The 26,668-nt window shown below is 32.9% G+C and overlaps 4 protein-coding genes across 4 annotated transcripts; 1 reads left to right on the top strand and 3 right to left on the bottom strand.

Moving 5' to 3' along the window:
• Positions 1-4,481: 4,481 nt before the first annotated feature.
• Positions 4,482-6,001, bottom strand: LOC105796560 (uncharacterized). The gene has a single exon (XM_052627965.1). The coding sequence runs from the start codon at positions 5,994-5,996 to the stop codon at positions 4,695-4,697; it is 1,302 nt and encodes a 433-aa protein (XP_052483925.1). The 5' UTR covers positions 5,997-6,001; the 3' UTR covers positions 4,482-4,694.
• A 2,738-nt stretch (positions 6,002-8,739) lies between these two features.
• Positions 8,740-9,279, bottom strand: LOC105795598 (uncharacterized). Its single transcript, XM_052628490.1, has one exon. The coding sequence runs from the start codon at positions 9,277-9,279 to the stop codon at positions 8,740-8,742; it is 540 nt and encodes a 179-aa protein (XP_052484450.1).
• A 1,102-nt stretch (positions 9,280-10,381) lies between these two features.
• On the bottom strand, positions 10,382-16,872 carry LOC105796561 (26S proteasome non-ATPase regulatory subunit 1 homolog A). The gene is made up of 13 exons (XM_012626304.2): positions 16,497-16,872; positions 15,715-15,784; positions 14,920-15,025; positions 14,603-14,714; positions 14,358-14,526; positions 13,694-14,169; positions 13,462-13,597; positions 13,130-13,378; positions 12,679-12,899; positions 12,333-12,591; positions 11,957-12,189; positions 11,344-11,863; positions 10,382-11,029 (listed from the first exon to the last, which is right to left on the bottom strand). Exons 1-13 carry the CDS (start codon positions 16,649-16,651, stop codon positions 10,706-10,708), a joined length of 3,030 nt encoding a protein of 1,009 aa, XP_012481758.1. The 5' UTR covers positions 16,652-16,872; the 3' UTR covers positions 10,382-10,705.
• Positions 16,873-22,452: 5,580 nt separating this feature from the next.
• On the top strand, positions 22,453-24,237 carry LOC105795599 (40S ribosomal protein S5). The gene is given in 5 exon segments (XM_052627966.1): positions 22,453-22,763; positions 23,301-23,524; positions 23,526-23,555; positions 23,719-23,922; positions 24,044-24,237. Coding segments are annotated over 5 exon segments (618 nt in total). The 5' UTR covers positions 22,453-22,658; the 3' UTR covers positions 24,099-24,237.
• The last annotated feature ends 2,431 nt before the right edge of the window (positions 24,238-26,668 follow it).

The following is a 26,668-nucleotide window of genomic DNA, read 5'->3' on the forward strand; positions in this document are numbered from 1 at the left end:
TGCGTTATTTTCAATATTTATTGCTTTGTCGGTAGTATTGTACTAAAATGTGTACCAACACATATTACCACAAACTTACAACAGAAGTTACAAATATCTATCACTTGTGGGGGATTAAAATGAATTATTGAATTTGCAAATGAATACATATGGTTAGAGGTGGTCATGGTCTGGGTTCAATTAAAAATTCAGGCCCATTTATTAGGCCTGGGCCCGACTTAAAAGATGGGCTAAAAATTTTACTCAAGTCTGACTTGGATAAAAATGATAAAACTCAGGCTCGGCCTGGTCTAACCTAACCCACCCATATTAATTTTTATATAATTTTTAAATATATATAATACATAAAAATACTAAAAATATTAAAATAAATATTTCCCAACAAATTGAAAATAAATTTTAAAAAATATGTAGACTTAAATAACACTAAGATAAATGCAACTTAACAAGCAAATGCCTCTAAAATAATAACAAAATTAACAAATGTCTTTAAAATAATAACAAAATTAACAATAAAATAAGTTTTATACAATATCCAAACAATAACAACAAAATAATAGCAACATAATAGTAAAATGGTAGCAAAATATGAAGAAAACAACAAGAAAATAACATTCGAAAACAAAAAAAAGAGCAGATTTTTTTTGTCCTTTAGTGAATTCGGGCAGGGCCGGGCTGAGCCTGGGCAAAAAATGCCTTACCTGAGGCCCGACCCTTTTTTAATAACAAAAAATTAACAAAGGGTTAATAACAAAATTAACAAATACCTTTAAAATAATAACAAAATTAACAATAAAATAAGTTTTATACAATATCCAAACAATAACAATAAAATAGTAGCAACATAATAGTAAAATGGTAGCAAAATATGGAGAAAACAATAAGAAAATAACATTAAAAAAAAGAGCAAATTTTTTTGTCCTTTAGTGAATTCGGGGAGGGCTGGGGCAAAAAATGCCTTACTCGAGGCCCGGCCCATTTTTTAAACGGGCTTTATTATTTTGTCCAAGCCCATTTTTTGGGCCTATATTTTTGCTCATACTCTCTCACATTTCGGGCAAGCTTTTTGGCCGGGCCGAGTGGCCTGACCCATGATCAGGTCTACATATGGCATACAATGAAACCTTAACATTATCCGCAGTGATGGAGTTCAGATGTTAATTTTGAAGGGATAAGTTAAAATTAGACGTGCTATGTAAATTTATAAATCAACTTGAAAAAAAAAAGTAAAATAATTGTAACATCCATTTCCATTTTGATTTTCATATCATTCTCGTTTCAATTTCATTTCATTTTCAAATCATAAATCGCATAATATAAGATTTTTACTTTTAATTAAATATACTCATGCTTATACTTGTTCAATCATACATCGTAATATTCAAATTCAATTTAAAATCAAGAATTTACTAATTTTATAATTGAAATCATACTATTTTAAATACTAATTAAATAATTCAAAATTCACAAAATAAAATTAATATAGCTAGATATAGTAAATCAACTACTAATGACAAACTTGTATATACATGATTTATCAAGTTGACAACTTAAGTTTTCTGATCCGAAATTCACATAACTTTCAACTCGAAAAAAATCATTTTTTATTCCGTTTTCACCAGAATGCTCATTGCTTCATAAGCTATCATTTGACATAATTTTAAACAAAATAACCAATGTTTTCTTCCTCACATTCACTTTGACCGAAACTTACTATATGTAACATTATCTAACTATTTTTGTTTCATTTTTACACTTCTAACAAGTTAGAAACCGTCTCCTAATCATTTTCCATCCAAAACATACACATTTCACTTAATTTTATAAGCTTCCATCAATATATGTAAAACAAGCTTCAAAGATTCAAAATATATGAAATGTTTGAAGAAAAACATACTTTATACTTAAAATTTGGAGGAAAATGATGAAGAATTTTTTCTTTTCTTGCTAGGCACCAATATGAAGAAGGATGATAAAGGTCTCTTCATCTTTTTTTATGTATTATTATATTACTTATAAAATGTTATTATTTTAAGTAAAATATTAAATAAACATTAATTTATTATTATTTAATAAAAATATTATTCAAAAGTCATCATGAGTAATTTAGCTTCTTGAGAAGATTTTCTCTTTGTTTTTATCAAGAATAAATTTTTTAATATTATATTTAATACTATAAAAATATTGAAGGGGTCTATTTATATTTTTAAGAGAACTAAAATATATATAGAAAGAGGAAAGTTACAAAAATCTTAAACTTTGGGGGCCTATTTATATTTTTAGGAAGGTCATAGTATATTTATAAAGGATTAAATTGAAAAGAATTTAAGCTATGACCCCCGGGCCTCTACGTGGCTCCGCCCCTGACTGTCTGTCACATGCTCAAGCATTGTAAGACAGGTCGAGCTACTTAAAGAGCGAGTAGATAATGTTTCTCGGTTTCCATGTAAAACTTCTGCTCTATCATCGGTGTTATGCTACACGCCCATGTTACGCTGTCTCATCATTTTTCTTGAACTACCCATGTTATACTACTTTCCTTGCCCAATATGGAAGCCAGTCTTCCCAGCATGTCATGCCATGCATCTACAACTATCCTTTTGGCACACATGCCTCACCCTGGAACCATCTCTTCTTCTTCCTACTCCTTTGATTTGTAACTTAGCTGAGGCCAGCTGCTGCTGCTTCTCTTTTCAATGGGAAATGGAGAAGTTGGATAATGGCTTAGCTAGCTTACTATTTTTGTGGGTTTTCATTTTGGTGATGATGGGCTTTCTGGGTTTAAACAGATACGTGAAGCCTGGTTCAAAATGATATTTCAGTCATAAATGATTGGTATAATGATTTTTTTCCTCAATTTTGCAAAAAAAAAGAAGAGTTATTTTAACTATTTATTTAATTTTTCGGCTCTTTTAACTTTTAAACTTGTATTTTCTTTATCAAATCACTTCAAAATAAATAAGTAAATTAACATTTGTTCACTTTGCTGATATGACAGTCCACATATATGCCACGTTAGAAATTAATTAATATTTTAAAATATTAAATAATATTATTCATATTTTATACTTTTATAATAATTTTAAAAAGATAATATTTTGAATTTTTAAAATTTTAAAATTTTAAAATTAATTCATCATGTGTATGTAACGTTAGCAAATTTAACAAATGTTAACTTTTCTATCTATTTTAGAGTGATTTAACAAACAACACAAATTTAAATGTTAAAAGAGGCGAAAAATTAAATGGAGGACTAAAATAACTCTTTTTATAAAGTTGGAGGTTTAAAAAGTCATCATGCCTAAAAATTTGGTTGTTTAACTATCAGTTAAAATAAATTAAAAATAATCATTATTACAGTGTTGGTGAAATAAATTAATTAAGTTGACTTTTAATATTACGTGGTTGTGATAATAAAAATATTTGGTTTTAGGGTGTAAACCGTTTTCAAATTTAAAAAAATAATTAAGTTTTTTTTTTGTACTCAATTATGTATTTGAGCTGTCAAAATACATAAAAAGGCCCTTTAATCGTTAACTTTAATAGTTGATTGTTAAAATTAACTACCCTAATTTTTCTCGTTAAAACCACCACGTGTCACAACCACGATAAAAATTATAAAAATTATGAAAATTAAATTTTTATAAAAATTGTAAAAATATAAAATATATAGAAATATAGAAAAAAATTTGTAAAATTTTATAAAGCTGTAAGAAAATTATATAAAATGTAAAGAAATATAAAATTTGTAAAAAAATTATAAAAATTATCGTACCAAAAGAAACATTTTATAATTTTTATTTTTTTATTTTTTATCATTTTTCACCACATGCCATACTATGTTGCAGCACGTGATAATTGAAAAAACTGAGAGTCGTTAACTTTAATGGTCAACGGTTAAAATTAATGGTTAAAAGACGTTTTTAATGCATTTTACATTTTTTTACTATTTTTATAAAAAAAATTCTAATTTTCAATATTTTTTATATAGTCATAATTTTTATAATTAATTATTAATTATTAATTTTTATCATTTTTTACCATATGTCACGCCGTGGTGGTGACATGTGGTAGTTTTAACTGAAAAAAATTAAGAGCTGTTAACTTTAACTGCCAAAGGGCATTTTTGAGGCATTTTGGTAGTTTAAGTATTCAATTGAGTATAAAAAAAAAGAAGGGTCTTAATTGCGTTTTTTGAAAAAGTTTGAGAGTGTTTTTAATGCATTTTGAAAGTTTAAGTACTACTTAATTTTTTTTTTTAATTTCTAGGGCATTTGTGATGGATTTTGAAAAATTAAGTATTGAGTGCAAAAAATTAACAAAGGCTTAAATTTTTTTTTTTAAATTTGAGAATTTTTCAAACCCTAAAGCCAAAAAAATTCTTCTCGAAAGCTAGAAAGCAGCTGTTCATTCTCAATATTTTTAGATGATCAAATGTTTGTTTTTAAAGTAGTTTAACAGACGAAACAATAAGAAGCAAATAGAAAAGTGAAAGATAAAAGATGTGTGGTTACAAATCATGTTTCATCTAACACAACCTTCTACTGCTCCAACAACAACCATTAACATCACATAATGCAGATTACAACAACTAAGGCCATCACCCATTTTTACCAAATCTCCTACACCCTTCCACACAACACCACACACCTATGATGTTGCAGCTTCTCTGTTTCTTCAACTTGAGTGGTATATCATTCCCGGAGATCCCAAAGGCAATTCCAATGGACGGTAAAATTGCATTCAGATTCTTTACATTCTAGGGCCTGCCCATTGCAAACCTCACCACATACCTTACATAGAGGGCAATTCCAGATGTTTTTCACAACAGTGAATGGATGTTTATGCCAATATTCTTTCAATTTTTTCCCAAGCTTCATATATGGGAGATACCCAATAGCACAATTGAGATGAAGAGAGTTATCACAATCAGCACAGTAGTAAAACCAACGATTTGGCTTTCTTTTTTTTTCACAGAGATCGCAGTAAAGTTGAAAAGGCTCAGAATCATCAGAAAAAGTCAAAGTAAGAGCATGCCTGTCATACTTGTACCAAGCAGTGAGTGGTAGTGTTGCACAACCTACATCTAAACTGAAATCACAGCGCTTCATGCACCTATATGCAACTTCCCACGGGTATAGTCTTTTGAAACAAGCACTGCAACTCGTTCCCTCGTTGTTGTGGACAACAAAGAGTGAATGCTCGTGACTTGGGTGCTTCAAGGTGTCCGACAATAACATACATTGAATGTCAATTCCGAACCTGCAATCTACGTCGTAGCATCTGTAGCTAAATCCTTGATACAGACGACGATAAGCACGGCACCATGAATAACCACACTCACCGTGTGAGTTCACGAGAGTAAGCAAATGCTTGTGAAATGGGTGTGGCATTTCTTTAGGCAATTCAGCGCATTCTTTGTGGAGAAAGGACTTGCATTGCTCACAACTATAAAAAGGAGTTGATATAGGTCTCGTGCACCCATCGCACTCACTATCATCATCTTTGGTCTTCCCACTAAAGGTGAGTCTTAAATTATGATCATGATAGGAATGCTTGATCTCACTTGCTACCATTAGCTCTCCAATACGAATTTGTTCAACAACATCAGTATTCAAATTCCAAGGTTCATCCACCAGTTCCTCAGACCTCTCATCATAGCCTTTCGGCATAATTGTTCCATCCCAAATTGCTTTATCAGTTGCACAAAGTGCATGAGCAATATAACGGCAACGAGAAGCAGGACAACGGTAATGGCCATAGCTTATATCAACTTTCTCGTAACAAATTTTGCACATCCAATCCTCAACTTGATTCGGTCGAAAAGAATACGAAAGAGAAATCGTGTGATGATGTCGTGTTATCATGATGTGAAGTGGCAATGAAATGCAATTCTTGTGGACAATGAGGTGACATGTAGCACAGAAATAGGGGAAGTGATCTCCGTCAGTGCCACAAAAATCACAAAGAAAGTATATTTTTGTAGATACAAGCATCCACGGGTGTTCATGACTTGCAACTGTGATTGTTGGTGGTGAAAAAAGAACATCATCAATTGTAAGATCAAAGTTGCATAGAGAGCAGGAATAAACAAACCCCTTCCATTGGATTCTGCACAAATAGCAACTACATATCTGGGGATGAGTAGGCGGTTGTGACAAGAGAGTAAGAGGATGCTTACGGTCACAGGGGTGATAATCTCAAGGGGTAGTTCAGCACATTCCTTATGAAGGTTAAAGAATGTAGGATAAGTGCAATCTGAACAGTGGTAAAATCGACCAGATATTGGTTTCTGACACCCGTGGCAATCAGGCTCGACTTCCTTGTTAGGATTTTGAATGAAATGTAAAGGATGGGGGTGCAAAGATTTAGGAAAATTTGTAGCAATGAATGATTGAAGCAAAGCACAATTGATGTGCAGATCGAAGTCACAATCAAAACAACGATAACAAATTCCCCCAAATCTCTTACCACACAAATCGCAAATTCGTGAATAACGATCTGAATTTGGCAGAAAAATGAGAGGGTGTTTGGGGTGGAAGGGATGCTGAATCTTGGGGGCTAACTCTAACTCAGCACATCCCTTGTGAAGATAAAACTCACATTGTGTGCAGCCATAGCTCCAGCCCTCTACAGGTTTCTGACACCCAAGGCAAGGAGCTGCTTTGCTTGCAACACTGTGAGCTTGGATGAAGACCAAAGGATGGTGATGTTTGAAATGTTGAATTTCCATCTCTTTCTCTTTCCAACTCTCAGATACTGTGAAATTATTTAGAAGAAGAAGAAAATAAATGAAATTGCTTCATCAAATTATTCCAGGCCTCATGGTTAGTGGATTCTTTTCTTGGGTGTTGGTTTTGGTCTTCATAAAGAAAGGGATATATTGATGCTTTGCCCAATTTTCAAAATTCTAAGCATAGATATAGATATAATTAAGCAAATAAAGAAAGAAAGAAGAAAGAAACATTAGAAGAAAGTAGGAGAGGACACTTCTCTTCGGAAAATTTTGTTGCTTGCTCTCCACGTTTCATTCCAATGATATCAGTCCCGATGTTAACAAGTACACATACATTCAGGGAGCAAAACTAAGGGTGTGCAATAGTCGGGTCAAACTGACTAAGGCAATTTAACGGGTCGATTCTAGTTTTGTTGAGTATGTTGGAGGTCTGGTAAATTTCTTTTCATTTTGAAAATCCAAAATCAAATTAATCAACTTTCAATTTCAAATAGCGAATTTTGTCATATCCACGAGTGAAAGAAAAAATTAATATTAAAATTATATTTACAAAAAAATTTATTTAGTATTTTTGCCAATATTATTTAGTAATTCAATCATAGGTAGAGTAGTGAATTATTCATAATCAATTTGATTTTGTTGGTTTTATAGAGAATTTGGTTCTATTTTGATTCGTAAAAGAGTTTGTTAATTCTTTGGATTAGATTGAATTGATCGATTGCTCACTTGAAACAAAATCGAAATTAAAATATTTTAATAAAAATGATTAACGTAAAATATAAATTATTGAGAGCCAAACTTCAAAGTTGTAGGTTCAAGAACTAAATTAAATTGAATTGTTAATTTTAAGAGCGTAAAATCACGTGGGTTTGAGTGTGTTGAAGTGCATTATACTCTTATTTAAACCCTAAACTTTAAGTACTAATTTGAACCTTGAAATCAAGTTCAAATATTAAAATGTATATTTATGCTAGAATAAAATATTTTATTAACTATTTTGGATTAATATTATAACAATCAAATTGGCGATTAAACCAATCAAATCATCAATTTTAATTGAATCGATCTTAGTACAAGCTGTGACCAAATCCAATTAATTACAAATGCATCATTCTTAAGTTGTAGGTGAAATACATAACTAGAAACTAGTTAAGAAGCATATCTACTTAATTGATTGGATGATATGAATTAGTTTAAAATTATTAAAATTAAAATTTTACTATTATTATAAAGATTGTTTTTCATAAAATTTATAATAATATGGAATATAATCCAAAGGTTCATTTGTTTTTAATATATAGATTTTTATAAAATTTATTTTACATATTCTTTTACCCACATCAATAATGTATCATAATATAATATGTATTAAAAGTTAAATTTTATTATTAATATATGAACTATACATAAATTAAGGATTTAATTCTAAGGATTAAAAGTTAAATTTAAGTCGTTAAATGTATTTAAGGATGATTGAAGAAAAGCACAATTGATATGCAGACCGAAATAACAAGCACCACAATTATAAGAAAATCCCCGAAACTCCTTACAACACAAATGGCACCTGTTTTTGTCCCAAGGGTAAAGTGAATCTGGAAAAAGAGTGAGAGGGTGTTTGGGGTTTAAGGGATGCTGAATCTCAAGGGGCAGTTCAGCACATTCCTTATGAAGGTTAAATGGATAAGTGCAATCTGAACAGTGGTAAAATGGACCAGATATTGGTTTTTGACACCAGGAGCAATCAAGCTCGACTTCCCTGTTATGATTTTGAATGAAGAACAATGGATGGGGGTGCAAAGAATTAGGAAAATTTGCAGCAATAGATGATTGAAGCAAAGCACAATTGATGTCCAGATCGAACTGACAAGCACCACAATTATAAGCAAATCCCTGAAACTTCTTACCACACAAATTGCAACAGTTTGCGCCCCCATAAGGTGATTCTGGCAAAAGAGTGAGAGTGTGTTTGGGGTGGAGGGGATGCTGAATCTGGGGGGCTAACTCTAACTCAGCACATTCCTTATGAAGGTTAAATGGATAGTGCAATCTGAACAGTGGTAAAATGGACCAGATATTGGTTTTTGACACACGTAGCAATCAGGCTCGACTTCCTTGTTAGGATTTTGAATGAAGAACAACAGATGGGGGTGCAAAGAATTAGGAAAATTTGCAGCAATGGATGATTGAAGCAAAGCACAATTGATGTGCAGATCGAACTTACAATCATAGCAAGTATAAACAAATCCGTCAAAGTCCTTACCACACAAATCGCACACCGAAGGATAAGGTGATTTTGGCAAAAGATTGAGAGGGTGTTTGGGGTGGAAGGGATGCTGAATCTGGGGGGCTAACTCTAACTCAGCACATCCCTTATGAAGATAAAACTCACATTGACTGCAGCCGTAGCTCCAGCCCTCTACAGGTTTCTCACACCCGAGGCAAAGAGCTGCAACACTGTGATCTTGGATGAAGACCAAAGGATGGTGATGGCTGAAATGTTGAATTTCCATCTCTTTCCTTGCAACTCTCAGACACTGTGACATTATTTAGAAGAAGAAGAACAAAAATGAAATTGCTTCATCAAACTATTCCAGGCCTCATGGTTAGTAGATTCTTTTCTTGGGTGTTGGTTTTGATCATCTTAAAGAAAGGAATATGTTGATGCTTTGCCCACGTTTTAAGTAGCAAAAGAAATCTAAGAATATAGAGAGAGAGAGAGAGATAATTAAGAAAATAAAGAAAGAAACATGAGAGGAAAGTAAAAGGAGGAAGGAAATAGGAGAGGATACTTTTCTTGGGAAATTTTCGTTGCTTGCTCTCCACGTTTCATTTCTCATCATCAGAAAATAACAGTAACAGATCAGGCCGTTAATTTTCCCTTAAGTGCACCGTTTCATTTAACCCGTCCCTTATCCGCACCGTTTAACTAATTCAATGCGTACCGTTTGTTCACTTCGTTTTATTTCTCTAGTTTTAATTTTATCCCAAAGGTTCCTAAACTTCAAATTATTTTAATTAATCTCTAAACTAAAATCTTTAATTTAACTATTAAATGAAATGTTAGATCTTATGTGACATATTTTAGAAAAAATGAATATTGTAAAATGATGTTTTAAAATTATTCACTCTTTTCTTTTCTATTTTACTTTATTTTGTTTCTTATTTTTAAAACTTATACACATTCTATTTCTCTAAAATTTTCATTTTTAGGTCTCATTTGACAGTTAAATTAACGGTTTTAATAACGTAAAAAGCTTATGGATATAACATTAACAATTTTAAGAATGTAATTAGAATATTTTGAAGTTTAAATAACAATCATAATTTAAGAATACTTGGTACAATTTACTCTTTTCAAAATATAAATTCTTTACCCATTATCCAGACCCAATTATAATTTCTACCCACAACTAATAATTTATACATATGACCCAAAATTAAAATCAATTAATAAATTAAAAAAATAAAAATACTGAACACCATAGCATATCATTTTCAAATCTTAAATTTATAATATTTTAAATTTTCATTCTTTTGAAATAGCCTTTTGGAGAAATCTCATTACTTTAAAGGCAATAAACAACATAAATTAATAGATTTAACAATTTCACATCAAAATAATAAATAATAATAATGTGGATTAACTTGCCAAAAAAAGTCGATTCTATATTGTCGATTTAGAGGAAATTTGGTTCAGCTGCAATTTTCACCCTCATGGTTGAGCATCTATATAACAGTTTTTTTCCCTAGAAATAGTAAAGAAGAGTAAACAATGGGAGCAGCAGCAGCAATTAAAATGCAGAGTCATGCACAAAAGGGTAATCATTACAACAGGAAACATCTCTCATCTCTCATCTCTTGGAAGAAAAAATGCAACCAATTACTAGATAATTCCTGAGCTAAAGTAGCAAATGTGACAAAACACTGTTCGTCTCTAAAAACTATGGCCAGCCCAAAATCCGGGCAAAATCAGGATGTGAACTCAAAAGGCTGAGGGGGCTGAGGTTCATCATCAACAGCCATAGCTGATGAGGAACTCTGTTGACCTACTGCTGATCCACCCGCTGGAGATGCTGCTAATGCAGGCGCATCTGTTAGGGACAGTGCCTCTGGTTCATCAGGGCGCAGGTCTCTAAGAAGAACAAACCCTGATGGTGCCAACTTCACGGGCGCATATCGGCTGTCTTCTAGAAACTTAATGAACTTCTCCTGAGCAGGAACCACTCTTGCTGGGTTGGTCAAAATCTCAAATGATGGCTCCGGCTCAGCTTTCTTCTCGGGAGGACCATCAACCTATCCAATTGAAAGATTCAATCAAAACATGAATCAAAAACACTAGACAACAATGCATTTGAAGTAAAATTTGGTGGTTTTATTTTTGGTTTCAATGAAATTTTAGCCTAATGCCTGACACAACCCAATGACAAGTATAAAAATTTCTAATATTCTGAAATTATATTTAAATCACCAAAGCAACTGAAAAAATGACCAGTTCTCAAAACTCCCACCAGACAAAAGTTATTAGTACAATAAAAGATAAGACTTCTATATATAGATGATATACATATATATATAGCCACAAAACAAGGATAACTTATGACTCTTACCTGCATAGCTTCCCCATCCTTCTCACTGCTTGATTTCCCTTTCACAGTAATTGAAGCAGAAGATGAGGACTCTGCCCCAGATGATTTCTCAGCATTTGCCTTTTGTTCCGCCTCTTTCTTAGCCCTAGCTTTAGCCTTTGCTGATGTTGACAGGACAGCAGTTGGAAGTTTGACTGCTGATGTCGTGGTGGGAACAGTAGTAGGTTTTGGATACTCGAAAAGTGAAGGTTTTGCATGTGATAAGAACTCGAACCTTGGAACTTTCAGGTCGTAGTTCAGTCCAATAAAGGCTGCAGGTGAAAATGACAAGCTGACAAAATAAATGAGGGGATACCAATACCAAAACTGGCTAAAAACAGCAAGACCAACGACTGCAGTGATTTTGTCATGCTTTGTCTTGGAAAGCAATCTTATGGTTACATTTCTTCCACCAGCATCAAGGATCCCAGAGGCCAAGATTGCTCCCATCTTGCTCATTGTGTCTTCATGCTTATCCAGTATAATTTTTTCAAGTTGACGCCTAGATTAGGGAGACATAAAGCAATGTATATTTAGAATTACCACACATCAGAGGAAAAGAATGTTAATTACAACATAAGATGATGATATATACCTGAATGTCCCGACACGAGAATCACTTGCTTCATTGATCTGAATCATGACCATAGCCATCGCAATAAGAGCACCTTGGCGAACAAAATCAACAACATCTGATGTCAAGGGTTCTAACAATGATATGGCCTCACTCAATCCAGTGCCAGCACATGAAATACCCACTGCAAGTGCCGCACCATATCGAACATGAGGGTTGTAAGACTCAGACAGTAAGGAGACAATTCGAGGAGTCTGCAGTGTTGACCAGACAAAACAGTGAGATATTCACAAATTCATAGCCAAACGACTGACCCAAACCTACAATACAGCTAGAACAAGACGGGAAAAGGTGCAAAAAACATCAATCACAGACAGCTGAGTAAAAACAGCACTACCTGCTCTGGCTCTGAGTAAAGGACAAACCCCAGTGCTAAAACAGCAGTTCTCCTAACATCATCACTCACATCTGATACAGCAAAGTGCAGCAGCTGACGAATAGCCTTATTGTTTGCAGTTCCCCTATAGGCCAATGCTAATGCATACATACCACCATAACGGATAATAGGATCTTGATCCCGAGTCATCTGCTCAATTAATGTGTCTGCTTCTTCTTCCCTTCCATATACTGTAAGAGCAATCCCTAATGCTAAACCCCTGAAACCAAAGGGAAACAACAGAGAGTAAAGATCACTAACAGGATAAACCGAGCTTAATATCAAGATCGCAAAACCCCAACTTTACCTGATAATTTTTTCATGCTGCGTCTCATGTGCATAAGCAAGCATCTCGCTTGCCTTCTCGCTAGCAGTTCCAACCATGAGCAAACCTATACTGATGCCAGCAGCTTCACCGGCAACAGCACTGTCAGTATAAAGCACACTTTTGATGTCTTCATAGATTTCTTCATCAGCAGTTCCTAGAGCTGCCAAACCAAGTCCTAGGCATGCACCATGTTGAATAACCTGCATAAGAAGCATCTGATGTTATATTTCACACTTACTTCAGGGCAATGCTACTTTCTCCAACAATGGACAAATTCAACTCTCCCAAACGGACCAGAGGGAAGAAAAAACAAATTGACAACCATGTATTCTTTCAAGTAGGGTGAAGTCCGCACTTTAGCATCTCTTTACTTACAGGCCTCTTGGTAGAGAGGAAAAAGAAGCTATCACAGGCCAAGAAAATCATATACCTCAACATTAGTGTTGCGTAGGCTATCACGAAGGAATTGCTTAATGCCCTCACCATGGTTGGCATGAATGAGACCCAAAGCATATAATGCCCCACCTTCAGAATAAGGACTCCCACCACCTCCAGCCCCACCCTGGGGCAAATATGGAGCCATTAGAGACCTGCCTTGCTGCAGATGTCCTCTGTGAATAACACCAAGCCCAGCTGTTGCACTGAATTTAGCCCAATTGGTAGCTCTACTCAGCCAGTCCTGATGATATCCGTAAAATAAGCAAATACAATATGATAATCAGCCTAAGGTGTGAATAAAGATCGAGGAAGACAAGTTTTTACCAGATTGTCCCTCAGGAATGTATCCACAGTTGTTCCAGCATGCATTATTGCATTAGCATAGATTGTAGCGCTGTGACAAACACTATTCCTCATTTCAACAGACTGCTTTATTGTCTTCAAAATTAATAGATCCGATCTAAGACAAATCACAATCAGTTAACAGTTCTCAGAAAGACATACAATAAGAATATAGTTCCATCAGAGAATAATACAAAAGAAGCTGATGCCTCACTTGTTATGACTGTACAAGAATTGTAGAGTCAACTGTATCGAGGTCTCCCCAGACAAAATTCCTTTGACTTTCATCAGCCTCTCAGCATACATAACTTCCTTAGGATCTGCCTCATGAACATTTGTAGTAATAGCAGAAGACCCATCTGTCATCTGAACATCCTCTGAAGCAGTAGAATTTTCATTTTCAGCTGGAGCAGGGTTGGTGGATCCTGGCTGTACTGGTTCTGAAGGTAGAGATTTGGGAGCAGAAAGGCGATCTCTTACATTTAACAGAAAAGCCTGGTGCTCATTCTCCACAAGATCGAATGCAACTTGGAAAGCCAAAAGAGCATCCTCCTTATTTTCAGAACGGAGAAGTTTCTCCAATATATTTGCAACACCTTCAGGTTCATCCAAGAACATTAGGCACTGAGAAGTGCTCAAATAATCAGGAGAAGGCAGTTTTTGGTACACTTTAACAAGAAGCCGAAGCACCTGCAAGAATCAAAGATTAACTGGCATTACAGATCTGGTGGAATTTGCGCTAAAATTCCGGGAAAAGAGTAACTAATAAAGGAATACAAAATATTCTAATAAAAAATGTCAAAAAAAGAAAAAAATAGTGGTGATAGCATTTATACAAACTACAGAACTTTTATGGACTACTAAAATAACCTCCTTACCTCACGACGATATTCTCGGCGATATACAAAAGAATGAGAAACATGAGTGCAATATGCTAAGATTGCATGAACATTTTCACTCCTTGTTATTGCTTCCTCAAGTTTATCCAGTCTCCGGCACTCAATTGCAATTCCCATCGCTTGTTGGTATTTTCTATCCATAATACACCTAGACAAAACAACAGTAAGATACCTAGACTAACTCCAAAAATATTCGATCAGATAAGAAAGCATGTTGTACATACTTATCCAGCATTCTCTCCACAATCTCCTCCAACCTAGGGTCAACCTTTGCAGCTTCATCACTTGATTCAGCTGCCTTTGACCGAAAGCTGGCATACTCATCTATCGCCTTGGCTGAAATTAAGAGGATGACCAGTCAACTAGTTGGTATATCAAATTCAAAACAATAGAAATATAATATAATCAACAAGCAAATATTTAGGGTTTCCTAAAACCCCACGTGCAGCAAAATAAAATCACAATCAACATACTAATAGATTTCAATTAATCAAACTGTTATTAAGGTCACAATATGTATCAAACAAAACAAAGTTCTTACCAAGGAGAGTATGCACATGATCAGAATCCTCAGAAACATCAAAAAGAGGGCCAGCTCCAAGAGCATAAGACAACGAATCATTAAGTTCACCCAAGTAATAAAAAACCTGATGGAAAGAACAATATAAACCAAATAACTAAAAGGCCACAAGTAAAATAAGATTATAAAGAAGGCATCTACTTCTACCACTTCTCATGTACAAACTGTAAATGCAAACAGTGTTCCCGAAACCAAACTGCAGCATTGTTTTGACATGATAGTGTCCAATGAAATTTATATTTTTACATAAGTTTGTATACAAAGACATTGTCAGTAAATGTACCAAATAAGTTATTTTTTTAGAAGAAAAAGATAATCAAAATCTTATTACCAACCAGTATTGACCATAACAAGCTGGTAAATCTGGCAGAGACCGGTAATACTGAAATGGGCTGGTACAAAAATCATAATGGTATGATACTGGTACCATTTCAAACCAATACAGGTACTGTACTGATGAAATTGGTTTCATGTCTCAAAACTGAAGATGATAATTTGATACTATTCCTTGGTTAGTAGTACAGGTAGTTAATGAAAACATTAAGAATTAGATAAATTAAAGAGAACATCAATCAGGCTAACTTCTTGTTGCACCTATTGGCCTCAACAAAAAATGTACCTAGACACTATGGCGCAACACCTAGGCACATACCTTAACATAACTGCACAAGAATCGTAATAAGCACAAAGTTAAGGTACTTCACAAGCAACACCTACAAGCATACACATAGACTAAGAAGGACAAGAGAGGAGGACCTTTGAGACAAGAAGCGCAGCAAGTTGTCTCTGATGCTGGCCAAATTCTTCATCTTCATATAAGCTTTCTCTGAAAAAGACAAGCATAATATCAGTATTAGCATCTGAAACTCATATGGAATCACACTCCCGTTACAGGCCACATAATTTAGATACCATCTAAGCATTGTGCTATATAAACTTAAAATCTGCGTAAGCATACAAATGAAGACAAACCTAAGCATCTCCCACCCTTCTCCCCCTTCCTCCCCAACTCAAAACAGATACATTAGACTACAAGAACTTAGTTTAGAGGAAAAATTTAAAAGCCACCAGAGTCATTGTTTTTATTCAATCAGAAGTTAAAGACTTCCTAAGCAAAAACCCACCACATACATATTGCGCAATAATACATATAGATAATTTCTTTAAGTTCTTCCTAATCTGAAAGTTATATATCTTTTGCAGAACATAGAGATTGACTAAAGCAATCAATAACATATACCCAAAAAATTGCTATAATTTAGTTGAATCTTAAATTTCACCCTTTACCAGATAAACCTAATCGGAAAACAAAAACTTTGAAACATTCCCCAATCTCCACAAGCAAATGAAACAACCGAAGCATACCAAAATTCCAAATTTGCGCACTTAACTTACTGAATTCAAACTAACCTCTCACTCTTCCCTACAGTAGCTAAACCAAAACATCGAATTTCATTTTCTTCAATGTTCCCACCCACCAATCAGACCAAAACCTGAACCCAGCTAACTAGAAGAAGAAGAAAAAAAATCAAGCTTACATTATAGGAACGCTGGTGGAGATCTCGGGCCAAAATTGATCAACGAACCCAATTAAATTAGTGAGAGCATGTAATTTCAACTGAGGATGGCTCTCGTTAAGCATCGCTAATAAGCCACCAGCCGAGCTGACCATCGTCGCCGCTGATGCCGCCATTACTATACTTTCCCCAAAATCAAAATCCAAACTTCGAAGGGATTCTTCAGTAATAAAAAAGAAGATTTTTTACTTAAGGTAACTTTCACCGGAAAAAGTGAACCGTCGACGGTACCAATACTAACCCCAACGAGGAAGCGACGACGGAGATTTAAAAAAATGAAAATGTTTGCTTAAAAAAAGGAAAAGGAAATTAAAAACTGTAGGAGCTGTTTTTATAGTGAACTTTGAATCTGGTCGAAGAGTCCAACAATAATATAATTATGTTGAAGGAAAAGAAATCGACTTTTTTCTTCTAAGTAAAAAATAAGTCTGTGTATTTTTATTTTTGTAAATATATATTTTATTTTAGAATTTTATTTTAAATTTTAAATTTTAAATTTACTTTTAATACTATTAAAATTATTTTGTTAAATTTAAACTTATTAATTTTACTAGTTATGATTTTTTTTAAAATATTACATCAATAAACTTAATAAAAAGAATTAACAATATTAATTATTTGTCCTAAATTTTAAAATTTTAAAATAAAAGAAAATATAAATATTTGTGATATATATTTTTTAAAATTCAGTACGCGATTAGGTCTTTTGATTTCTTCAAATTTCTCCTTATAATTTTACTTTTTTCATTAATTAACTTCAAATATATTAATTTTTGTCTAAATAGCTTGACGGATATTTTTAGTGCTGTCATATTAAATTAATAAAATTAATTAAATACTTGAAAACGTTTTTTAATTAAAAAACAATTATAAAACAAAAGTTAATACAACTGAAATTATTTGGTATTGCCTGAGTTTGGGGTGTGTTTAGAGAGCTATTTGGAGAGAGTGATTTGTAATTATCTGGGTTCGATTTTGGAGTTGTAATTATCCATTGGGAGAGGGTAGATTGTGTTTTAGTCAATAGTTATACCGGATAAATTGTTGAATAAAATCATTATCTGAGTGAAGTTCCAACATAGATAAATCTGAATTGCGCTAACAAATATTGTGTGTTGATTCTTTATTTGCTAATCTCCTTTACTCACTTATATTTTAGATTTGTTATGCAAACTCTCTAATTCTATCTTAACTCCTGTTCTAATAGAAGATAAAATAAAATTGTTTTGACCATTAAGTTGGAAAGAAGTGCAAACCAAAGTCTTTTTCAATTAGTATTCAAAGTAGGCTTCAAAAGTTATTGAAGACAATCCAATGTTTGGTTTGTTGAAATCGAGCCCATGAGAAAAGGAAGCTAGCCTCACAAACCTTATTGCTTGTATGTTCGTCAAACTATGTCTACAGAAAGCTAGTATGGAGGCTTTTATCTTGCCCATTGATGTTACAGCTTGGGAAGCTATTGAAGATGAATGGACTCGACCTATTGTGACTATTGTTGATAGCACCTCATCCCCTTGAATAACAATTGATGCAAACATACAAGCAAAGAATGGAGTAAGGGAAGTAACTATGCTATTGATCTTTGGTTATACATTGATTGACTTATGATGATTGATTTCATGTAATGTTTTTGAGCGGAGCAACACCTAATGGCTTGGAAGTAGATCTTGGGGACATGCTATATTGAAAATTATGTGCCATATGATGGGCTAAATTTACAGTCGGTAACTTGATGATGATCACTAGGCTTTATTGCTTGATTGATTTAAACTGTTTGTGATTTATGACATTAATACTATATTTTTTTAGATAATTTTGGAGCATATAAAGGGGTTTTTATCATCCTGAAGAGTGAGGTTGTGTTTAACCAAAATACTGTCACATTGGGTTAAACTATTTTTTTTTCTTTTACTCACATGATTTTTCTTCTTCTCTAAAAGAGTATGTTACTTTCTTTTTCTTTGAAGAAAACAATTTGACATAAAATGTGAGGGTGAAGAAAGCCTAGTGTTGAATCAAGTCTGATGACAATTCAAATAATAAGTTTCCAATGGTGGATGCTAGTAGGGATAAGCAAAGTTCTCATTTGAGCAAACTCAAGGCTATAGCTACAATTATTCAAGAGAAATATGTTGATGATATATATGATTGAAGGGATGATTGAGGGTAGGTTTTTGACAAGAATACTTTTTATGAAGATGATGATAAAGTTGGAGGAAAATCTGAAGAAAATGAGACTATCCTAAATCTTGTTATAACAAGAAGTGGAACAAAGTAAGATGAAAAAAAGTTGTCTTCGATGGAAAATTCTTACTCGAGCAATGAAGGTGAATCAAATACTGATGGTGCAAGCTTTCATATAGATGAAGCAAGTAAGGCTCTTATCAATCTTCTTAAGGCCATAAATGATAAAGGGAGACTCGTTCGAAAAGAGAGTAAGACTATGTTATGAACTGGCGTGTGGAAAAGATGATATCAACAATTATGCTACTGATTTGGTTGTTGGTTGCTGCTTTTGTTGGTTGTAGTGATGAAATCACTTCCTACATGTTTTATTTTCAAACTTGAAGTTGGTTTGTGGTTGTGCTTGGTTTTGTTCTTAACCCCTATTACTTTATTAGATGTTTATGCATTTTGTTGAGATTATTTAGAGAATATCATAAGGCGAGAAGAACTTTTTTTGACATCTTTGAAAATAGGGAAAATAATAATGGCAACAATAAACTGCCTTATGGTGCATGGTGCATGGTGAAGATTTGATGACTCAAGGTAATACGAGGAGTTTAAGCAAGACAATTGGTGATGCATACTCTTAGGAGGAGTTTTTATTTAATTCACTTTATTTGCGATTGTTGGAAACTTTGACTGCTTGTCCCATTTCATGTTTGATTAAAGTTAGAGCAAGCTAGTTTAGAACAATCAAAGTCTTTGTGTTTGCATGTTTAACTTTTGATTAAATCTCGTTAAAGCAATAGATGTGGAGATAGTTCATGGCCCAACCTTCTATAATCATCATCATCATCTACTTATGTAACTTGGAGAAGAGGTAGAGTAGTTTGAAATGCTTGAAAAGGTTATACTTATCCTCATCTTTTGCGAGTTTTGAAGTTGATGGAAAGCTACTTTATAAAGAGCTTTATTTGAATAATTTTCGAGATAATATTAGCATTTAAACATGTAATAATGACTTATGATTAACTTCCTCTTTAGCCATTTTAGGGGTATGTTTAAACACTCTTTGTTAGGGATTTTTATAGAGAGATATTGCATGTAAATGAGATACTTGGGGAGAAGGTGATTTGTCACAATTTGGGCTTAATTTTGAGGCTGCAATTATCTATTGGGAGATGGTAGATTGAGCTTTAACCAATGGTTATACCATATGAATTGTTGAATAAAATCATTCTCTGAGCGAGGTTTCGTCCATATAGAATTGGTGAATCCAAACTGCGTTAACAAATATAGTGTGTTTGTAACACCCCCTTACCCGAGAACGTCGCCGGAATCGAGTACGAGATGTCATCCAATTTAACTTACCAATTCGGAGCATAAAAATTTGCTTTTAAAATTAAATTCACTTTTCACAACAAAACTGTCCACCTGCGCGACTGTCACTAATTTACTTATAACTCAAGTTACGAGACTCGAAATTTAAATCTGTAAATTTTCCCTGAAACTAGACTCATATTCCTACTTACCATAAAATTTTCAGAATTTTTGACTTAGCCAATTAGTACAGTTTATTCATTAAAGTATCCCCTATTTCACAGCTCGACAGATCTGACCTCTTGCCACTAAAAATCAATTATCTCTTTGTACAGAATTCATATAAGGTTACCATTTATTTCTTTTGAAAATAGACTCACTAAGGAATCTAGAAATATAAATTATGACCTATAATTATTTCTTTACAATTTATAATGATTTTCCAAAGTCAGAACAGGGGACTTCAAAAACCATTCTGACCCTGTCTCACTAAAATTAAAATATCTCAAAATACAGAATTCCTTTGCCTACACTGTTTCTTCCATATAAAAATAGACTTGATGAGATTTAATTCCATATATAATTCACTCTCTAATTCCATTTATACTATTTATGGTGATTTTTCACATTCACGTCACTGCTGCTATCAAAGAAACTGCTTCTTTGAATTAGTTAACATTTAACATACATAACACCCAAAACATAATTTTTACTAACCATTTCAATAGCTAATCTTAGCCATATCATATGAACATACTCAAAATGATTAAGACTCTATACATGCCATAGTTTTAAACATTCTGAAAAGCACATAATTTCCGAGATGATTATGATAGTGTGATATGAGCTCCTACGATCCCCAATTCGACCAAGTTCAAATCACTATAAAACAAAGGAAAAGAAGAAAGGTCTAAGCTACTAATAGCTTAGTAAGTTATATGAAAATAATAGGTACTTATTTAATAATTAACACTTTTAACATATAACTAATCAAAACATTTCTTAGCCATTTCAATCACTTACAAATGCACAATCTTACCAATTCATTTGCATATACATTTTCACACTTAACTTTTATCACATATACTTATTCTTTCAATTGTACCTGCATACACACTTCATTTCATATTCACTTTAATTCATTATTAATCCCGTTGAACACTCGGAATATACACAGATACGTAGAGATTTAGCACATAAGTGCAACACTGATATGTAGCCGAAGCTACCACTGTTATGTAGCCAAAGCTACCACTGAAATGTAGCCGAAGCTACCACTGTTATGTAGCCGAAGCTACCACTGAAACGTAGCCGAAGCTACCACTGATCAATAATACTGGAAATGTCCACGGGCCTGCTCACACAAGCTGTCAGGTGTCTGCAACACATGCTAGATCACCAAGCACCCGGGACTCACTGTAACACTGTAACACTGATCTCTAGTGACATGTCACTTGTATCCACTTCTATTCCTAAGTTCAACCGGGAATTTACACTTAACACTTTATTTTAAACACTTTATCACTTGAATAATTCATGAACAATTTTCCTTCCACATTCAATATTGATTCACATATCAAATAAAATTCACAATTTATAAAATATATTACTATTATTTACACATAACTTACCTCGGATGCAAAACGACTATTTTTGTAATTTAGTCGATAACTTTCTCTTTTCCCCGATCACTTGCACTATTTCTTCTTTCTTGATCTATATTAACACAATTTAATACATTTTATCAACATTTCATTCAAATACAATTCATACACAACATTTTGGCAAATTTACATTTTTCCCCAAAACTTTTCAAAAATTCCACTTTTGTCCCTAAGCTCGTAAAAATAAAAGTCACTAAATTCTTAAATTTCAAACTTCACTAAATCATATTTCATGCTCATAACAGCCCTCAATTTCACAAAATCACAACTTTATGCACACTTTACCATCTTTCACAATTTAGCCCTTTTTCAACATTTTCATCAAAATTCATCTAGTAAAACTTGCAATTAACACTTCAAACATTCATTATCTAACATCACTAATCAATTTACAATTATATCATGAATGGGTCAATTTTTAAACTTTAATTTCATTTAAATTAAATAATAGAAACATGAAATTCAAGCATCAATAAGCATAAAAATACGAAAATAGTTAAAAACGGGGCAAGAAATCACTTACAATTGAGCTTAGAAAAATCAAGAACCTTAGCTATGGTAACATGAAACTTTCGATAGCAAGCTTCTGATTTTGAAGAAGATGGACACTTACACTATGTTTGGTTTGGTGTATTGGCATAGCCAATACACCCCTAATCGGTGGGCCCCACCTAATCCGGCTCTATTCCGTCGTTTGGTTTGATGTATTGCTAATACGCGTGTAATCCATTACCTTCCTAATCGGTGAAAACCACCGATTTCTATTCCCCCTCTTTTGCCCAGATTAGCTAACGCTTCAGCAAACCTCCCTGTTTTACCCTCCCCCGATCCCCTTTGTTTCTCTTCTGTTCCTTCTAGCTTCATCCGCTTCTGGGTCTCCAGGTTACTGCAACTGTATAAGAGAAAGGCCTTTGTCTTCTAATTTCCTCATTCCGCACTTCGGTTCTCTCTCTTTGCGGCATCTATCATAGGTATGGCGACAGCCATTGCAGCCCCTGCCAACGCCTCACTGCAAGACCCAACCAAGTCTCACCCTGACGTCAAGCTCTTCAATCGCTGGAGCTTCGAGGAAGTTCAAGTATTTCTTTTTCTTTTTCCCCCTTTTGCCTCTCTATGCATACATTTCTTTTTTCATTCTCTTGGCTTTGTTTTTTCTAGATTTTATATGAAATGTTCCGTTTTAGCATGTTCTCTATTTTTTTGGTCTTTTCAAGTCGAGTGGATCTACTAGGACTAATTAATTGTATACAGGGATTCTGTTTTCGTAGAGAATCGTTCATGTTGTTTTTAACTTGATATTATTTGTTAGATCATCTTGTTGTGACTGAACATATATATTGTTGTTCTCTGATTTGAAGATTTTACTTGTTGTCTTTGATGTTACTGATATTCAGATTGACAATTTATGTTAATCCTAAATGTTTGTCTTCATGTTTGTAAGAAATTGGTTAATTTTAGGTTAGATTATTTGGATAAGATGATCGTATTAGATTGTCTTTCGAATGCTTAAAGACTCCTGAAGATTCGAAAGAATTAGGTTCCTCAACTTGCTGTTCCCTTTGATAACTACAATTGTTAGCCCTGGTCCTTGATGTGAATGATTTATCTATTTTAGGTTTCTGATATCTCTTTGAGTGACTACATTGGTGTTCAACCTTCCAAACATGCAACCTATGTGCCACACACTGCTGGGAGGTACTCAGTTAAGCGTTTTAGAAAGGCTCAGTGCCCCATTGTTGAGAGGCTTACAAACTCATTGATGATGCATGGCCGAAACAATGGAAAGAAACTTATGGCAGTCAGGATTGTGAAGCATGCTATGGAAATTATTTATCTCCTTTCAAGTCATTGTTGATGCCATCATCAACAGGTGGCCTATATGACCTTTAAGAATTTCCTTTTTCAAATGTATCACTAGCTGACTTTAATCTTTAAAGTAGCAGATGATGTTAATTAAAACATCTTCCAATTCTGGGTTATCTTTGTTGGATCAATCTTTGATAATCCTTGTTGATTTTTGATTGATATAACAGTGGACCTCGTGAAGATGCTACTCGTATTGGTTCTGCTGGTGTTGTGAGGCGTCAGGCTGTTGATATTTCTCCTCTTCGTCGAGTGAATCAGGCCATCTATCTCCTCACCACTGGTGCTCGTGAGTCTGCGTTCAGAAACATTAAAACTATCGCTGAATGTTTGGCTGATGAGCTTATTAACGCAGCAAAGGGATCATCTAACAGGTAAATAACAGCCTTTGAACTCCCGTGTTTGAACCTTATTTTGCTTTGAAACTAGGAACTGTCCTTGCAATCCCATTTATTTACCACAGCTTGCTTCATCATTCTCGCGTTGTTTGTGCAGCTATGCCATCAAGAAGAAGGACGAAATCGAGAGAGTTGCCAAGGCCAATCGTTGAGGAATTGGTAGGACTTTGATAAACCATGGCAGTGGACACTTCTGTTTTTTATTCAGTACTTTATAAGTTACCTATTTTGTGTTCCGAACATAATATGAATGTTCCGTTATTTAAGTTGAGATGTTATTGAAGAGACAAAGAGATGAGAGTGCTTGATGTGGTTGTTTTGACCACATTAAATCGCCCTGCCTGTTGCTGATAATTAGTACTTAAAAAAGAGACAATTAAAGGAAGAAATCAAATTGAGGAGCAGATGAAATTATACAAGTCTTTCAAAAATATTGTTATGAATTTCTAACCCAGCCAATAGAAGCAAAGAAAAAAATATTAATTGGAGCAATTGTACAAACTTCTGTTTGAAGTTAAATACAAATGTCGTAACACTATTGAAATCAAGCCTTTCAACCTGCATTAACAATGGAAGAGACTGCAGTTCATCAACGTCAAATTTTATATGTTTTATGAACATGATTCTTTCTATCTACAGATACAGAAAAAAAATTTTGGAACTTTATACTACAAAAGTCAATTTAATAATCCCCGTTCTAATACTGCTTATGTTGTTTGGCTTGTTTCAGTTGGAAGTTCATCGAGAACAAACATTTTTCAAATTATATATTTTCAAATTTTCTTTTATAGTATCATATATTATGATTTGAGTAAATTCATATAAGAATATTAATTATTAAGAATTTTATTAAATTATATATTTTAATTATAATATATTTAATAATAATTATGTTAATTTATATTTTACAAGTATCATATATTATGATTTGAGTAAATTCATATGAGAATATTAATTATTAAGAATTTTATTAAATTATATATTTTAATTATAATATATTTAATAATAATTATGTTTAAATATGATTAAATTATTTATTATTGATATTAATAATCTTATTAAAATTTAAATAACAATAACAATAATAATTTACCAAAATAAATTTCGCTAATTATTAAGAATTTTATTAAATTATATTTTAATTAAAATATATTTAATAATAATTATGTTTAAATATGATTAAATTATTTATTATTGATAATAATAATCTTATTAAAATTTAAATAACAATAACAATAATCATTTACCAAAACAAATTTATGCTAAGGGTATTCTAGTCATTTTAGTTTTTTCCAGTATGCTATTACACCTCTATTCCATTCAACCAAACACAAGATTACTATTACGCCTCTATTCCATTACATTCAACCAAACAGTTGATTTGCTATTACACCTCTATTCCATTACACCTCTAATCCAATACAACGAACCAAACGTGCCCTTATTTTCTCTTTATTTTGTCTTTTTCCCAATTTGGACAAAAATGCCCTTGACCCATTACTTAGATATTTTTCTAGAAATACCCTTTTGTGTCCATAACACTAATTTATGGTCTAATTCCACATAAACACTTCCAATTTCATGCAATAATTCAATTAAGTCATTTAATCACTAATTAGACACACTTTGCATTTTTCTTGATTTAGTCCTAAAAATTCAATTAGGCACTAAATCATTAAAATTTTCTATCCATACTTTCACACAATATTTCAATCAATCAGTAACTAATAAAAATTTATAAAATTAAACTATTTCACTTCGGATTTATGGTTACGAAACCACTATTCCGATTAGGCACTATTTCGGGCTATCACAGTGTTGATTCTCTTCTTATTTATCTTTTTCACTCACTTATATTTGGACTTGTTATTCAAACTCTTCAGTTCTGTCCCAACTTCTATTCCAACAGAAGATAGAACAAAACTGTTTTGAACATTAAGTAGGAACGAAGTGCAAACTGAAAGCTTTTTCATATTTTATTAATAATATTTTAATTATTAGTGTTATAGTTATTATCACTTAATTAGACTTTGGATTTATATTAAATTACACTTATTATTTTAGAATAATTTATCACTTAGTTAGTGTAATAATTATATATTGATTAAAACTAAGATAAGAATTATAAATTAATGCTTTAACTAGACATTTTCATTCAAGTAACATCTAAAGAATTAAAAAAATCAACTTTTAGTATTATTTTATACGTTTTCTTCTTTCACAAAAAAATATAATTTTTGTTATTATTTGATATTTTAACATTTTTCAACTGTTGAATTTATCAATATAAGTATACTTGTCATACATGTAAAATTTCGAATCAATCGATATCTCTATCATATCTATCTTAAATATAGTTTATATTAATATATATTTAATAGTTGAATTTTTTTTTACATAAAACAAATAGTTAACTCCAAACTAGATATGTATGATTTCCATGAATGAAACATGAAATATGAGGACTAAATTATTAAAATATCAATCATACAAAACTTATAAAAAATATCGCAAAATAAGTAAATTATAAAATACAACACACATCAAAATCTTTTTAACTTTGTGTTTGTTTAATGACTCTATAAGGTAATTTCCCCAAAATATTCCAACACAAACAAATGAGTGTGAATTAGGAAGAAGGATGGAAAGAAAGTGGGAGCTTTGAGTAGAAAGCAAGCAAGACAAAAAGGGCAAATAAAAACCTTAACTTTGAATTTTTTGA

Source organism: Gossypium raimondii, chromosome 3 (assembly GCF_025698545.1).
Source record: "Gossypium raimondii isolate GPD5lz chromosome 3, ASM2569854v1, whole genome shotgun sequence".
In the NCBI taxonomy this organism is placed as follows: Eukaryota; Viridiplantae; Streptophyta; class Magnoliopsida; order Malvales; family Malvaceae; genus Gossypium; species Gossypium raimondii.

Coding starts and splice junctions, on each gene's coding strand:
- LOC105796560 (XM_052627965.1), bottom strand. CDS start 5,996: ATGCTTGTATCTACAAAAATATACTTTCTTTGTGATTTTTGTGGCACT.
- LOC105795598 (XM_052628490.1), bottom strand. CDS start 9,279: ATGTCACAGTGTCTGAGAGTTGCAAGGAAAGAGATGGAAATTCAACAT.
- LOC105796561 (XM_012626304.2), bottom strand. CDS start 16,651: ATGGCGGCATCAGCGGCGACGATGGTCAGCTCGGCTGGTGGCTTATTA. Junction 15,026..15,714: donor CTGCGCTTCTTGTCTCAAAG/GTCCTCCTCTCT, acceptor TCTTTCCATCAG/GTTTTTTATTACTTGGGTGA. Junction 11,030..11,343: donor AGGATGGGGAAGCTATGCAG/GTAAGAGTCATA, acceptor TCAATTGGATAG/GTTGATGGTCCTCCCGAGAA.